Genomic DNA, 15,987 nt, shown 5'->3' with positions numbered 1-15,987 from the left:
TTTTTGCTCTGAGTGTGTAATGCTGAAGAATACAATGACTACTAGTATAGTTTGGTGCCACTGGTATCTTGATTTGATCTAAGGGGCCAGTGGTTTTACCTACTCATTGCCCTGCAGCATCAGCGCAAATGTGACAACACTTTATAAGTCAAATAATGTCTTTCTGTTATTGTTAAATAGTTTTGTTCTTACGGACCATGCTTGAGAACTACTGTATTAAACTGATTCAACTGTCTTTTTTTCTTTTTTCTTTTTTTTTTGAGACAGGGTCTCACTGTTGCCTAGGCTGGGGTACACTACTGCAATCTCGGCTCACTGCAGCCTTGATTGACCTCCTGGGCTCAAGCAATCCTAATCCCACTTCAAACTCCCAAGTAACTGACTACAGGTGCATGCCACCAAGCCCAGCTAATTTTATTTTTTATTTTTTGTAGAGAAAAGGTCTCACTATTTTGCCCAGGCTGGTTTCAAACTCTTGGGCTCAAGCAATCCTCCCACCTCAACCTCCCAAAGTGCTGGGATTACAGGAGTGAGCCACCGCATCTGGCTGATTCAACTGTCTTTAGTATCATCACTGTGTCAGTTCACACAAAGCGCCAGGGAACTATATGCAAATAATAGTTTCACCTAAAAGGCTGAATATTAAGGGGACTTAAGAAGCTCATTCTCCTGGAATTTAAACATTTCTTCCTTGCCATCTTCTTATACTATTCATTTTGACATTATCTAGAAATCATACATACAACAATTTGTTAGTGCCAGAAGAAAATCTTGTGTGGATCCCTTTGGTTTACTACAAGGAAACTGAGAAAGCAAGCATTTGCCAGGCAGGAGCAAACTTCAACAAATATTTACTGAGTTTCTTCTGTCAGAGATTCATTGTGCCATATGCTATGGACACAAAGATGAAGGAGTTTAGTTCTCACCTTCAAAACCCTCATATCTAGATACCTAGAGAGGCTTGGGTATAGGGATGGCAATAGCATAACCTCTCACAGGCTATACCAAAGATCCATATGAAGCACTACCCAAACATAGATAAGGAAGCACAGGAAAGGTATAGGAAAAGGACCTGGAAAGAGATGAGCCACAGCAAGCAGTCTGAGCAGATTCTCAATAGGAATATTATCAGGCAGTTAAGAACAGAAAGGGAGGCCAGGCGCAGTGGCTCATGCCTGTAATCCCAGCACTTTGGGAGGCCAAGGCAGATCACGAGGTCAGGAGATGGAGACCATCATGGCCAACATGGTAAAACCCCGTCTCTATTAAAACTACAAAAAAATGAGCTGGGTGTGGTGGTGCACGCCTATAATCCCAGCTACTCAGGAGGCTGAGGCAAAAGAATCACCTGAATCCAAGAGGCGGAGGTTGCAATGAGCAGAGATTGTGCCACTGCACTCCAGCCTGGCAACAGAGACAGACTCCATCTCAAAAAAAAAAAAAAAAAGGGAGCTGGGCACTGTGTCTCATGCCTGTAATCCCAACATTTTGGGAGGCTGAGGCAGGAAAATCTTTTGAGTCTAGGAGGTCGAGACCAGCCTGGGCAACATGGCAAAAAACCTCTGTCTCTACCAAAAATAAAACAAATAAAAAATAAATAAAAACAATACAAAAAATTAGCCAGGTGTGGCAGCACGCACTTGTAGGCCCAGCTACTCAGGAGGCTGAGGTGGGAAGATTGCTTGAGCCTAGAAGTTCAAGACTGCAGTGAGCCATAATCATGCCACTGCACTCCAGCCTAGGCAATAGAGCAAAAACCCTGTCTTAAGAAAAAAGAAAGAGAGAGAGAAAGAAAAGGTATCAAAAGAAGAGCAACGAGCATGAACAAAATCATGAAAACACAAATATTAAGGAATTACAAACAATGCAACTGGGGGGTGATAAGGGATAAGGAACAATAGCAGATGTAATTGAAAAAAAAATCTGTATTAAAATGAGGAAGCCATGAATGCCATAATAAGAAGTCTAGGATAGACTTTTGTCAGGAAGTCTCTTTTTAGCAAGAGGATGACTACTGTACTTGTGTTTTGTAACAGAATGACACACACTGGCAAGGAGGCAAAATAAAAAGGTCCTAAACTGGCATTCATTAGTAAAAAGGATAGCAACAACATGAAACAAATTTCAGAAGTGACTTGATCAGGGATAACTGCATGAGGAAAACATCAAGATGACTAAAATTCCAAGAATGGGCTGGGCACGGTGGCTCAAGCCTGTAAACCCAGCACTTTGGGAGGCTGAGGCAGGTGGATCACGAGGTCAAGGGATCGAGACCATCCTGGCCAACATGGTGAAACCCCGTCTCTACTAAAAATACAAAACATTAGCTGGGCATGGTGGCGCGTGCCTGTAATCCCAGCTACTCAGGAGGCTGAGGCAGAATTGCCTGAACCCAGGAGGCGGAGGTTGCGGTGAGCCGAGATCGCGCCATTGCACTCCAGCCTGGGTAACAAGAGTGAAACTCCGTCTCAAAAAAAAAAAAAATCCAAGAATGGTTCTAAGATGAGTCAATCAAAAGGGGGAAAAGCCTCAAAGAGAGAAGGTATTAAATTTCAGTTTCAAATAAGTTTCAGATAAATATCTGTCCAAATGTCACAAATTTCAAGATAAATGTCCACATTAGAGGCTTTTATTTATAAATACTGGCTAAGATTCAGATAATACTTCTTGGTTTCTAGTCTACACTTTATCCCTAAAAACACTGTACAATTGTGATTAAGAGAGAGGACATATTACCAAGTAATTAGAGTCAGTTAATATCTGAGTTATAAGTATGACAGTTTCAAAGGCAATGGCAAAGCAAGCCTGGGGAGAAGTGTCTAGGATGGTAACTATTCTTAGCATTGTCTAAGTAAACGTCTCAGTAACAAGAAAATGTTACCTAATACTTCATTACCTGCTCTATTTTTTGCCAAAATGTATCGTCAGGGCACTTCAAACACTTTTAAGTGGAACATAGCAAAAAAAGGAAAGAACAATACTATTGAACAATATTTACATAAGAAAAAATAATAACAGGAGAAAATTCCTGGAATATTTGGCATTTCTCATTTAAACCTTCTAACTTTTGGCCTTAAAATCAAAATTGTCAGGCTGGGCACAGTGGCTCATGCCTGTAATCCCAGCACTTTGGGAGGCTGAGGTGGGCAGATCACCTGAGGTCAGGAGTTCAAGATCAGCCTGGCCAACATGGCGAAACTCCGTCTCCTCCAAAAAATAAAAAAATTAGAGAGGCGTGGTGACACATGCATGTAATCTCAGCTACTTAGGAGGCTGAGGCACGAGAATCACTTGAATTCAGGAGGCAGAGGTTATAGTGAGCCAAGATCATGCCACGGCAGTCCAGCCTGGGCAGCAGATTCTATCTAAAAAAAAAAAAAAAAAAAAAGTCATTTTTACAAATGAAAAAACAGTAGGGCTCTGAAAGCTGATTTGCCAGATCAGATGTTAGAGCAATAAAATGTTTTAAGCTGCCTTCTGAGATAGCATACTATCCATCACCTTAAACACTAATTGGGCATCAACTACACCCCAAGCTGTATCAAATGAGCCATTACAGCAGTCCCCTTTCACCCGCATGTCCCAAGACCCTCAGTGGAAGTCTGAAAGTTCAGATAACACTAAACTTATAAATGCTATGTTTTTTCAATCTGATAACAGCTAAGTGACTAGTAGAGGCCAATAGCAGGTAGGTAGTCTATTACTGCTATGTACTAGAAAAAGGGATAATTCATGTCCTGGGTGTGATGTTGAGAGATTTCATCACACTACTCAGAATGGTATACAATTAAAAGCTTACAAATTGTTTCTTTCTGAAATTTTCTATTTAACATTTTCAAACTGTTACACACCTCAGTTAACTGAAACCTTTGAAATTGAAACTGCCAAAAAAAAAAAAAAAAAGAAAGAAAAAAAAGAAATTGAAACTGCAGATAAGGGGAAACCGTTGTATTTCAGATCAAGTCAGATGACCACCTATCACTAGGTGAATGACAATTTATGGGGAAAAAATCAAAAATTTAGAAAGAAACTTAAATCATAAGTGATTAAAGAAATCTACGGAATCTATAAAGTGGCTTGACAGCTTTTAAAAAATATATACATGAGGCTTTTTAAAACACTGAAAATAATGCAAGGACCACCAGTACTATCTCTGTGAGCCCCTAAGGATCCAGTCACTCCAAGTTAGAAGCAGCCTGATAACTATCTCACCCAATAATGTCAGCCTAAATAAATTCTCTTTCTTCTACTTATCCCATCATTTAATGAAAATAATTAAGCTATTTATATGAAGTTACATAGTAATACAGTGTCAAGATCAAAGGATGAGTTGTGTATTTAGCAATGATTTAGCCAAGTTATGGCCCATGATACTATACCTATTATAAGAAAGTGGCTACCTAGAAGATAGGAACGACTGAGGAAAAGGGGGTTGATTAACCTCAGGAAGTTTTTCCTTCAGGATTCCAAAACAATAGTTATATAAAAAACAAAAACATTCAGGGTGCTACTGGTACTAAGAACAATGAGTGAAAGTTAATATGGAAGTCGATTTTATTTCCATTAAAAAAAAAATCAATAGGCAAACACTGGATGGAACTGCATCACAAATTTACTTGTAGTTAAGCAGAGACGGCAGTGTTATAGGAAAGTTTTTTCTTGTTTTTTTTTGGAGACAGAGTCTTGCTCTGTCACCCAGGCAGATCTCAACTCAATGTAACCTCTGCCTCCCGGGTTCAACTGATTCTCCTGCCTCAGCCTACTGAGTAGCTGGGATTACAGGCACGCACCCACCACCACACCCAGCTAATTTTTCTATTTTTAGTAAAGATGGGGTTTCACCATGTTGGTCAGGTTGGTCTCGAACTCCTGACCTAAGATGATTCGCCCACCTCGGCTTCCCAAAGCAGGAGCTCTCAATAATCCAGGAAAGATTTTTGTTTAACGGCAAAACCTGGTCCAAACCCCCCACCCCGAGACTCACTCACTCGGTATGGGGTAGGGCCTGGGTACCAGTGGTTTTTTTTTTTTTTTTTTTTTTGAGACGGAGTTTCGCTCTTGTTACCCAGGCTGGAGTGCAATGGCACGATCTCGGCTCACCGCAACCTCCGCCTCCTGGGTTCAGGCAATTCTCCTGCCTCAGCCTCCTGAGTAGCTGGGATTACAGGCACGCACCACCATGCCCAGCTAATTTTTTTGTATTTTTAGTAGAGATGGGGTTTCACCATGTTGACCAGGATGGTCTCGATCTCTTGACCTCGTTATCCACCCGCCTCGGCCTCCCAAAGTGCTGGGATTACAGGCTTGAGCCACCGCGCCCGGCCACCAGTGTTTTTTAAAATCCCCAGGTAAGAAAATCTGAGTAAGATCACTAGATCACATCAATGTCATTATCCTCATTGTGATACTATGCAAGATGTTTTGCAAGATACTCTTTTTAGAAGACGTTACCATTGTAGAAAAACTGGTAAAGAGTATATCGAATTCAATGCAATTTCACTTTAGTTCTGCAAGAATGGCCATAATCAAAAAATTAAAAAATAATCGATCTTGTCATGGATGCGGTGAAACTTCTACACTGCTGGTGGAAATGTAAGCTGGTATAACCACTATGAAAAATGGTGTGGAGATTCCTTAAAGAATTAAAAGAAGTACTATTTGATTCAGCAATCACACTATTGGGTATCTACCCAGAGAAAAAGTCATACGAAAAAGACACCTGCACATGCATGTTTATAGCAGCACAATACACAACTGCAATCATGTGGACCCAGCCCAAATGCCCATCAACGAGTGGATAAAGAAACTGGTATATATCTATGATGAAATACTACTCAGCCATAAAAGGGAGTGAGTTAATGGCATCTGCAGCAACCTGGATGGGATTAGAGACTATTATTCTAAGAAAAGTAAATCAAGAATGGAAAAGCAAACATCATATGTTCTCACTCATAAGTGGGAACTAAGCTATCAGGATGCAAAGGCATAAGATGAATATAATGAACTCTGAACACTTGGGGGAAAAGGGTGAGAAGGGAGTGAGGGATAAAAGACTATAAACTGAGTTCAGTGTATATTGCTCAGGTGATGGGTGCACCAAAATCTCACAAATCACCACTAAAGAATTTACTCATGTAACCAAATACCACCTGTTCCCCAATTACCTATGGAAATAATTTTTTTTAAAAAGAAGAGTATGTGGGATTTCTGCATCATCTTTTGCAACTGCACGTGAATCTACAATGTTCTATTTAAAAAAGTGTAACGAGAAAAAAGTAATGAAGAAAATCCCCAGGTGATTCCATTATGTAGCTAAATTTAAAAAAAAATCAGTAAACTAGAGAATCTCAAATTCCTACCAATTCTAGGAGACTACAAGCTATTTTAAACTTAAGCCACTAAAAGGTAATTAAGAATGTTTAACATTTACAGGTATAATGTTTTGTAAAGCCAAATGTAAATAATTTATGGTTAATCCAAAACACTATGTCTCCTAATAGCATACAAAAAGATTGGATAGAAAGGCATTCATTATACAACAGCTGTCATTTACCTCTTAGAGATGAGAGAGAGAGAGAGACAAACAGCCAGCCTCTAAGATGGCCCCCAAAGACCCCTGCCTCCTGCTCTTGACATCTTTGTATAATTCCCCCACTCCCCTGCCCTGCTTGAGTATGAGCTGGCTTTGGTTACTCACTTTTAACAACAAATAGAATATTGCAAAATGATGCAATGCTACTCCTGAAATTAAGTTATAAAAAGACTACTGCTTCCTTCGTAGGGGCCTTCTCTCTGAGATCCCTCACTCTGCAGGAAACAAGCTACTGTGTTGTCAGCCACTTTATAGAGAGGCCCACATGGCAAGGAACTGATATCTGGGCAATAACCCAGAGTGAAAATCTGGCCTGGTCACAGTCAAATAAGTGAGCTTGGAAGAGGAATCTTTCCCAGTCAAGCCTTGAGAACTGCTACCCAGGCCAGACACGGTGGCTCACACCTGTAACCCCAGCATTTTAGGAGGCCAAGGCGGGCAGATCCTTTGATCTAAGGTGTTGAAGGGCAACCTAGGCAACATGGCAAAACAAAAAAATAATGGTTTCTACCGAAAAAAAACTCAAAAATATAAAAATAAGCTGAGCGTAGTGGTGCACACTTACAGTCCCAGTTAGGAGGCTGAGGTAAGACGATCACTTGGGTTGGAGAAGTGAGGGTTGCAATGAGTCAAGATTACGCCATTGCACTCCAGCTTGGGTACCAGAGCAAGTCTTTGTCTTTAAAAAAAAAAAAGGGGGGGGGGGGGGGGGGGGGGGGGGGGGGGAGAGAGAGAGAGAGAGAAAGAGAGAGAGAAGTGCTACCCAGCTGTCACCCTGGTTGTAGCCTTGTAAGAGACCATGAGCAAGAGGCCCCCAGGTAAGCCACATCCAGAATCGTGACTCACAGAAACTATGATATAACAGATGCTTGTTGTTTTAAGTCACTAAGTTTTGGGGTAACATCAGGAAAAAAATAACTAATCTATATAGTTACCACAGGTCAACCCCAAAAGGAGGGAATCTAATCTGATGACTTATGCTTATCTTTCATCACAGTATTTAATCTCCCAGGGTCTACATTATTATCCAGCATTTATAAACTCCATTCTACTTTAGCTGACTTCACCATTACTCAAACTCTCCTCATTCTCACCTCGTTCAATTCCTTAGAATGACTTCCTCTTTTCTATCCACCCAAATCTTAGCCATCTTTGACGACACCCACAGATGTTTCTTCCATAAGTACCTATTACTATCCACTTATTTAAATTACTCACTAACCTAACAGCTTTGTTTTAACTCTAAGAGACTGTAAACTCCTTAAGAATAAGTCTTATCATATTCCTTTCAATAGGTGTATTTATGCTATCCAGGACTTTATGTCTCTTCCAGCATACCAATAAATAAGAAAACTCAACGCTCTGCATTAAAAAAAACATCTATAGCACTTAAGTATCCTTTGATGTGATAAAAGGTAAAAAGAAAAAAAAAATCTAAGAGTGGAAGGGAAATCAAGAACTCCAATCTAGAATGCAAGATGTCACTAGCTTGGCTTATATATTTGAAAATACTGGCCAGGCACAGTGGCTCATGCCTGTAATCCCAGTACTTTGGGAGGCCAAGGTGGCTAGATCACGTGAGGTCAGGAGTTCCAGAGCAGCCTGGCCAACATGGTGAAACCGCATCGCTACTAAAAATCAAAATTAGCCGAGTGTAGTGGGGGCGCCTATAATCCCAGCTACTTGGGAGGCTAAGGCAGGAAAATCACTTGAACCAGGGAGGCAGAGGTTGCAGTGAGCTGAGATTTTGCCACTGAACTCCAGCCTGGGTGACACATAGAGAGAGACTCTGTCTCCAAAAAAGAAAGAAAATACTGAGTAAAGACCACCTTAGCTGAAGGATAACAGCTACAATGACAAACACCTTCCAACCCTATGATTAGCCAATAAGTGTTGCCTGGGTTCTGGAAATTTTCCCATTATTACTTTTTGAGTGAGTCTCCCTCTGTCACCCAGGCTAGAGTGCAGTGGTATGATCTCAGCTCACTGCAACCTCTACTTCCCAGGTTCAAGCAATTCTCTTCCCTCAGTCTCCCAAGTAGATGGGATTACAGGCACCCAGCTAATATTTGTGTTTTTAGTAGAAACGGAGTTTCACCAGGTTGGCCAGGCTGGTCTCGAACTCCAGACCTCAAGTGATTTGCCTGGTTCAGCCTCCCAAAGTGCTGGGATTACAGGCATGAGCCACTGTTCCTGGCCCCCTATTAGTTTCTTAAACTTCCCTTCCCTCATTAAGCCACCACTGTAGTAATTTATCACTAGACATAACACACAGAGAAAAACTGCTGTCAACTACATCATTGGTTCTCAAACTTTAGCTTGTATCACATCACCCCTGAAGGCTTGTTAAAACAGACTGCAGGACCCTATCCCCAGAGTTTGATTCATAAGACTACTGCCATAGCAAGTCAACAAGTCTTGGTATAATTTAAGCTTACAGCTCAAGGAGATCAGCTGGGAAAAGATAAAAGTTCAAGAATAATACATCTAAACTATACCAAACACTTTAATAACTTCAAAACATGTGTGCCTGCACACATCATGTTCAGGCTTTCACGTCCTCTTCCTCCTCTCCCAATTAATCAATTTAAATGAACCATGATATGCACACCTGAATTCAATTTCTTGGAAAAGCAAACATCTCCAATTAACTCAGGTTTTAAAAATGATGTTAAACAAAACACTAAACGTAGAAAAGGACCAAACTAGTATTTCAACTCCCTCATTTTCAGTCCCAGATTAAAAACAAAACAAGGCTAGGGCACAGTGGCTCACACCTGTTATCCCAGCACTCTGGGAGGTGGGGGGGGAGGGGGCGGTGATGCAGATCACCTGAGGTCAGCAGTTCGCGACCAGTCTGACCAACATGGAGAACCAACCCCCGCCCCCGTCTCTACTAAAAATACAAAATTAGCTGGGTAAGGTGGTGCATGCCTGTAATCCCAGCTACTCACGAGGCTGAGGCAGGAGAATTGTTTGAACCTGGAAGGCAGAGGTTGCAGTGAGCTGAAATCGCACCACTGCACTCTAGCCTGGGCAGCACAGTGAAACTCTGTTTCAAAAAAAAAGAAAAAAGAAAGAAAACCATTTTTTAATAATAGCAATACTGGTTAAGATTTAAAAAAAAAACAACAACCCTGGCTTGGAGTGGTGGCTCACACCTGTAATCCCAGTACTTTGGGAGGGCAAGGTGGGCAGATCACTTGAGGCTGGGAGTTCAAGACCAGCATGGCCAACCTGGTGAAACAGTCTCTACAAAATACAAAAACTAGCTTGGAGGGTTGGGCGGGGGGAAGCTGAGGCAGGAGTATCTCTTGAACCTACGAGGCGAAGGTCGAAGTAAGTGGAGATATGCCACTACACTCCACCCAGCCTGAGCAACGGAGCAAGACTGTCTCCAAACAAAGCAAAAGAAAAACTCTGATTTTTTGTTGTTGTTGTTAAAAGCTCAAAAGGTAAGCCAGGTAGCCACAAAGTGGCTACTAAACATACTAGTATGTTTAATTTGGTCTTTTATTTAAATGCTAATTGGGAAGTTACAGAAAACCAAGAGCTTTCTAAAAGAAAAATAATGTTGACTTATTTGAAACGTAAACCTAAGCTACAGATATCCACAAATAAGAGTATTTATATTGTTGCCCCAGAACTCCTCTCCCAGAAAAAATAATCAAATTCCCAAGGAAAGATTAAGTTAATTTGGTGATCTTTCAAACTTTTTTGCCTTCAAACGTATCTTACCCGATTTCATATTAAAAATCAGAACTGGGAACAGGGAATTTAAATTTGTAGGGTTAACAGTAAGCTCTCTAATGCAAACTAAATAAAACTCAGTGTTTTTTAACTTGGTAAAACATGTTTATCAAACCAACATTAAAAACCTAGATAACTGGTATTTCCAACCTCTGTTAATACAAAGAAGTCTTCAGTAAGAGATAAATATCCCAAACGGGGGCAATGGGCAAAAGAGGATAAAATGAACAAAAGGCAAGGGGCAATTTAAAAATACCACGCCCAATAAACGTGATAAACTTCAATCTCATCAGTTGTTTTTTTGTTTTTGCGAAACACCGACTGGTTGGGAAAACTAGCATAACCTTTCTGAAAGCAATGTAGTGGTATGAATCAACTGCCTTGAAAATGAGCAAATTCTTTTGACTCAGCACTTCTCCTTTTCCCAAGAAAATAAGAACACTCAAAGACTGACTTATGAGGATATTTTCAATGATGTTTATAAAAGCCAGAAACTAGAAAATAACAGATTAAATAAATTAGTTTAGATCTATAATCATATAAGCTCTTGAAAAAGTTACCTGACAGAAGAAGGTTGTTCAGAAAATGTTTTTGTAATGTTTTACCACTGAAAACACAAAAAGAACATACAGTATGGTTCCACTGTTATTAATGTGGAACCATATTAATGGCTATCCAAAGGTCTAGAAAAATAACTACAGTTCACTTTTTGGTGTAGGTCTCTGGGTGGCAGGCTTATTTTATCTTTTTATTTTTTCTTACCTAATCAGATTTTTCTTACATGTGCATGCGTTACCTGTGTGACTAAAGTCTCAATCTATTAACTTGCAACATAACAAAAGCCTAATTTAGACCTAGTAATTACTGTATACCAGTCAGAGAAGAGCTGGTCTGGGATACATCCTACACTTTGATTTACTGCTATTTCTAAATTTTATTTTAACAAGGTATGGCCATAACTTTTATGTTCAGGAATTCTATTAAGAGCATCCTTATGGTGAAATACACTAGAAAAAGAGTTTTCCCAAACATCTGGCATGGAAACATGGTAAAAGTAGGGCACCAAAAAAAAAAAAAAAAAAAACCCCTAGTTTTTTGTAGGTCTTATTAGTTCATTTCATCGGCATTTATTTTCTCTCACCTAAGCTAATAAAGAATGATGTCGTATGTATTAGCTATATTTCTGTTGCAGAAGTGACACACAACTTTTTGGCCTCAATGATTAGGACACAACTAAGCTGATGATGTTTAACTCTAAGAAAACAGAATGTAAATAAGTCAAAAAGTTAAATAATGAATAAGCATGATTTTTTAAAAAGCTAATTCAAATGCCAGTAAGCTAGGTGATAAATTTGAGGACAGATTTTATATAGCTGCAGAAAAATGAAAAGACCATTCAGTTTTACTGCAAATTATTTTAATGAAGTTCCCTTAAAAAAAAAAAAAGAAAAAAGTTCTCAATTTAGTTACCTAAGAACTCAATTGTCATATTTTTAGAATCAATAAAATAGCTTTAAAATTTATCTTCTACAGACTGGGTGCAGTGGCTCAAGCCTGTAATCCCAGCACTTTGGGAGGCCAAGGCGGGTGGATCACGAGGTTAGGGGTTCGAAACCAGTCTGGCCAGCATGGCGAAACCCAACTCTACTAAAAATACAAAAAATTAGCCGGGCATGGTGGCGCGCATGTGCAGTCCCAGCTACTCGGGAGGCTGAGGCAACAGAGCGAGACTCCGTCTCAAAAAAAAAAAAAATTATATATATATATGTATATATATATATACACACACATCTGTGTGTGTGTGTGTGTGTGTGTGTGTGTGTCTCTTCTACAATCCTCAACTTCCTTCTTAGACTATGTTCTTTATATTAAAAACTAAGACTTCCACTATTTAGGAACAGCTCTACATATCAGAGATTTTTCTTATCATGCAAAACACTGTATTCAAACATTGCCTGAATAGGTTTAATTTTTAAAACTGTTACTTATAATACTATAAAAATCTGTTAACAATGTAAAGTCAACGAGTAGCCAGTAACATACTTCTAATTTGTCAATGAATATTGAGCCAACCAATTTAAGTTAAAGAAATAATGACTGACATGCAAGAAGCAATAGTAACTCGTTTCCAGGTTTTCTAAAAGTTGCACTGAACCAAGCTTCATTTTTATTCTTCATCTCTATCCCTGATTCCTCAGGACAAGTAGGTTTTTTTCCCCCAAACAAATGAAAACTTGATTTTCTGAAGCTCGAAAATACAAAAATGCAAAAATCTGACATTTAACACACATGGTTAAATGAGATGTAGCTATCAATTTACACCAAGCCAAACTTACTACGAAATAGAAAATATTAGAGAAAGGAGTGCAGAGGCAGAAAGCCTCTGCTTTCTAACTCACAATAGAGTGTTGTTCAATATTAGACAACACTGCGTTTTGTTGTTGTTTTAGCTACAAGGATGGGTATGCAATATGCAGTTAACTATTCCAACAGCTTCAAGTAAGTCATATGCTACGACTAGAAAAAGTAGCAGTTAGGTCACAAACAGCAAAGACGTAAAAAAGATGTGAGCAGAAGCCGCAACATCTGAAAAGGCGGCCCATCAGCACCTCTTCCGAGAAATAGTTCCCTTCCCCCACCTTTAAGTAGGCACTTGAGACTGCCAAGAAGATCCATTTCTTTATTAACTGGTGCCCACTTGGGGCAACTGTACACCAAGCTGCTCTTAGGCCTACCCTAATCCTTTCCAAAAGTGCTCAAATGAGGCTAAGGCCGGGGTAAGCCTCGTCGGGGCCCAATTCTTCCTGACTCCTCTTCCCCATCCCACCCCACTCCTCCGCCCCGCCCCAGCAGGCGCTCGATCGGCCAGAGGAAGGACACAGGGCCCGGAGACTGGCAGAAATTGCCCGCAAGAGAAGGCTTAGGCGGCCGAAGCCCTCCGCCATAGCAGGACTTGGGTAGCACCGCCCCCAGCGCACCTCCCCACACTCGGATAACCAGCGAACCTCTGCTTTCGACACCCTCTAGCCCCAGCAGAGGCAGCGGAGAAGACAAGGCCGGGAGGCACCCGGCTGGGTTGCGCACCAGGCCCAGGCCTGTCCCTCGGGACCGCGCGGGCCGCCCGAATCCGCTCCCCCGTCGGGCCCGGTTCAGCTGACGCGGCGGCCACCCTCACCTGGATGACCTCGTTGACCTCCCGGATACATTCCACCATGTGTTGTAGAATCTGCTCGGCCGTGAGCACCTCGTAGCGGTAATCCTCCTCCTGCTCGTGCCCCGGCCCGCCGCCACCGCCGCCGCCGCCGCCGCCGCCGCCACCGCCGGGCCCCAGAGCGCTGCCGCCGCCGCCGCCCGTCTCCCCGCACAGCAGTCCGTCCCGCTCCCCGCCGACGCCCAACCCGGGCTCCACCAGCTCCACCTCGCCCAGATCCAGGTTATCGTCGTCCGGCTCGTCGTCGTCTTCGTCCTCCTCCTCCTCGGCGCCGCTGTCCTCCTCACTGCACTCCTCGTCCTCGTCGAACTCGTAGTTGTAGCCCTCGTCCGAGTCCATGGCGCGACGCGCGGACGCCCGGCGGACGCTGGCCGAGGCGGGGAGAGGGCGGGGACGCCGAGGCCCCGGCTCTCGCTCCGGCTCCGGCTAATGTCCGGACGCAGGCCTGGCTCCGGCCCCACGGGCCGCGGCGCCTCCCCAGGAGCGGCGGCTGGCGGCTGGTGGCGGCGGGGAGGGCGCGGAGGAGAGAGGGAGGGAGCGAGGGGGCCGCTTGCTGCCCGCCTCAGTCAGTCACGGCTCCGCTCCGGGCTCCGAGAGGAAACAGTCCCCAGCGCCACCTCCACGGCCGCTGCTATCGCTACTGAGCCAACAAAGGGGCGTGCGTCACCGCGTCGCGCTGCGCCGTCGCGTCACTCTTTTTTGCGTCACTGCGCCCCGCCCCGCCGCCCCTGCGTGGAGCGCGAGGAGACCCCACGGTCCGGTCTTCCTGGGCCTTGGACCGGAGCAGAACTGCGCGGGAATTGCCTTCCCGGTTCGTTCCGCTGCGGCTGTGTGGGCTGGGTGGAAACCCGTAGACCTTTCATGTGAAGAGATTGCGGTCTCCAGGTCACCAGTCACCGAGACAGGGACCCCTGGCCGTCTAGGTGGTGGTGGTTTTTGCCGCAGGCCATAGGCCCTCACGTAGTCCCGTGGGGATGCGGCCTTCCCACCCGGCCGTAAAGGCGCTTCCCGCCGCCCTGCGGTAATCCCGGGAAGCCCTCAGCCGCTAAAATTTCTGTTCCCTTGCCTACTGATGGAAACCTGTTGTAAGTGGAACCCCAAAACTGTGTGACAGGCGAACCCACTTTAGGTAGCTGTGTGATACTGTCCACTTGTACAGACGTGTGGTGGTTTTTAAGTGTCCTATAATGACGTCATTTTAAAGGGGCATTTCCTCAACTCCGCTGACAAGAGCCCCTCTTGAGGGCCCTAAACGATGTAAACAACGATGGTTTTCATGAACTGGGCACTGTGTAAGGGCTTTACATATATTCTCACCCTCGCGGAGCCATAGTACCCATTTTACACCTGAGGAACCTGAAGGTCGAAAAGGAAAAGGGACTTGCCCAAGACCACCGAACCCTTGCCCTGTTTTAGCCGCTGGCTGCCTTAAAACATCAGTTATAAAAATGCTTTGTAATGCATGTGTATTGTATACTATATAGTACGTAAAAGACACGAATGCTTCAACAAATTGCAGGCAGTAATAGAAAAACCTGCAGGGACTAAATGTAGCCAGAGAGATAATGCTTGAGTCATATGGAAGTGTGCTGTGTGAGCTGAGTGTTGATGAATGGCTAGGAGTTCAACAGAGAAGGTGGAGAAGATGGTCTAGCCGAAGAGAACTGGCAACAGCGCAGAAAGTGTGTCAAGTAATTAATAGTTTCGGGAGCTTAAAGTGCGTGGATGGTAGATGGCAAAATATTAGGCAAGTTAGGGGTCATGTCAGTAAGAGCATTTTATGCCTTTCTACCAGTGGGCTTAAATCTTTGTAAACAAGTCATGAGGGCCAGAAGAGTGTTCTGAGGGAAGGAGAGACATAAGAAGGCTCCCTCTTGAGATAATCTGAAGTATTGGTCAGATTGAAAACCTTTTAAAATCTAAATCCCTGATTTGTTGACACATCTTACTGTTCAACCTATAGGTTCCCTTTGGAAATTGATTTTGAAAAGTGAAAAATTCCATTATAATGTTTAAAAGCCTCTATCAATTTCTCCATTTTGTAAGTTTTAAAATACTGATAATCAGATTTGATAAAGTAACCTCAGGACTTACAAAGTAAAGCTTTTAACGTCAATACTGATAGGTCTAGTTTCCTTTTTTTTTTTTTTGAGACAGAGTCTTGCTCCGTCGCCCTGGCTGGAGTGCAGTGGCCCCATCTCAGCTCACTGCAACTTCCGCCTCCCAGGTTCAAGCACTTCTGCATCAGCCTCCCAAGCAGCTGGGACGACAGGCACATGCCACCACACCCAGCTAGTTTTTGTATTTTTAGTAGAGACAAGGTTTCACCTTGTTGGTCAGGCTGGTCTGGAACTCTAACCTCGTGATCCACCCACCTTGGCCTTCCAAAGTGCTGGAATTACAGGTGTGAGCCACTGCAACTGGCCTAATCAGT

The 15,987-nt window shown here is 42.9% G+C and overlaps 2 protein-coding genes across 2 annotated transcripts in view; one reads left to right on the top strand and one right to left on the bottom strand.

Annotated features, from left to right (window-relative positions):
- ARIH1 (ariadne RBR E3 ubiquitin protein ligase 1) overlaps positions 1 to 14,199 on the bottom strand; it is a 122,767-nt gene extending 108,568 nt beyond the window's left edge. The window contains exon 1 of the mRNA XM_032244734.1: positions 13,518 to 14,199. Coding sequence (XP_032100625.1) covers positions 13,518 to 13,892 — 375 coding nt within the window. The 5' untranslated portion in view covers positions 13,893 to 14,199. The remainder of the gene's footprint in view (positions 1 to 13,517) is intronic.
- LOC116527644 lies at positions 13,211 to 15,669 on the top strand. Its single transcript, XM_032244735.1, has one exon. It carries the CDS (start codon positions 13,983 to 13,985, stop codon positions 14,418 to 14,420), a length of 438 nt encoding a protein of 145 aa, XP_032100626.1. The 5' UTR covers positions 13,211 to 13,982; the 3' UTR covers positions 14,421 to 15,669.
- The last annotated feature ends 318 nt before the right edge of the window (positions 15,670 to 15,987 follow it).

Source organism: Sapajus apella, unplaced genomic scaffold, assembly GCF_009761245.1.
Source record: "Sapajus apella isolate SASKATOON/1434 unplaced genomic scaffold, GSC_monkey_1.0 scaffold55, whole genome shotgun sequence".
NCBI classification, from domain to species: Eukaryota; Metazoa; Chordata; class Mammalia; order Primates; family Cebidae; genus Sapajus; species Sapajus apella.
The sequence above is the reverse complement of the archived record's forward strand: the minus strand, read 5'-3'. Positions and strand labels throughout refer to the sequence as shown.

Excerpts from the sequence above, each read along its gene's own strand:
- LOC116527644 (XM_032244735.1), top strand. The coding sequence starts at position 13,983 with ATGTCCGGACGCAGGCCTGGCTCCGGCCCCACGGGCCGCGGCGCCTCC.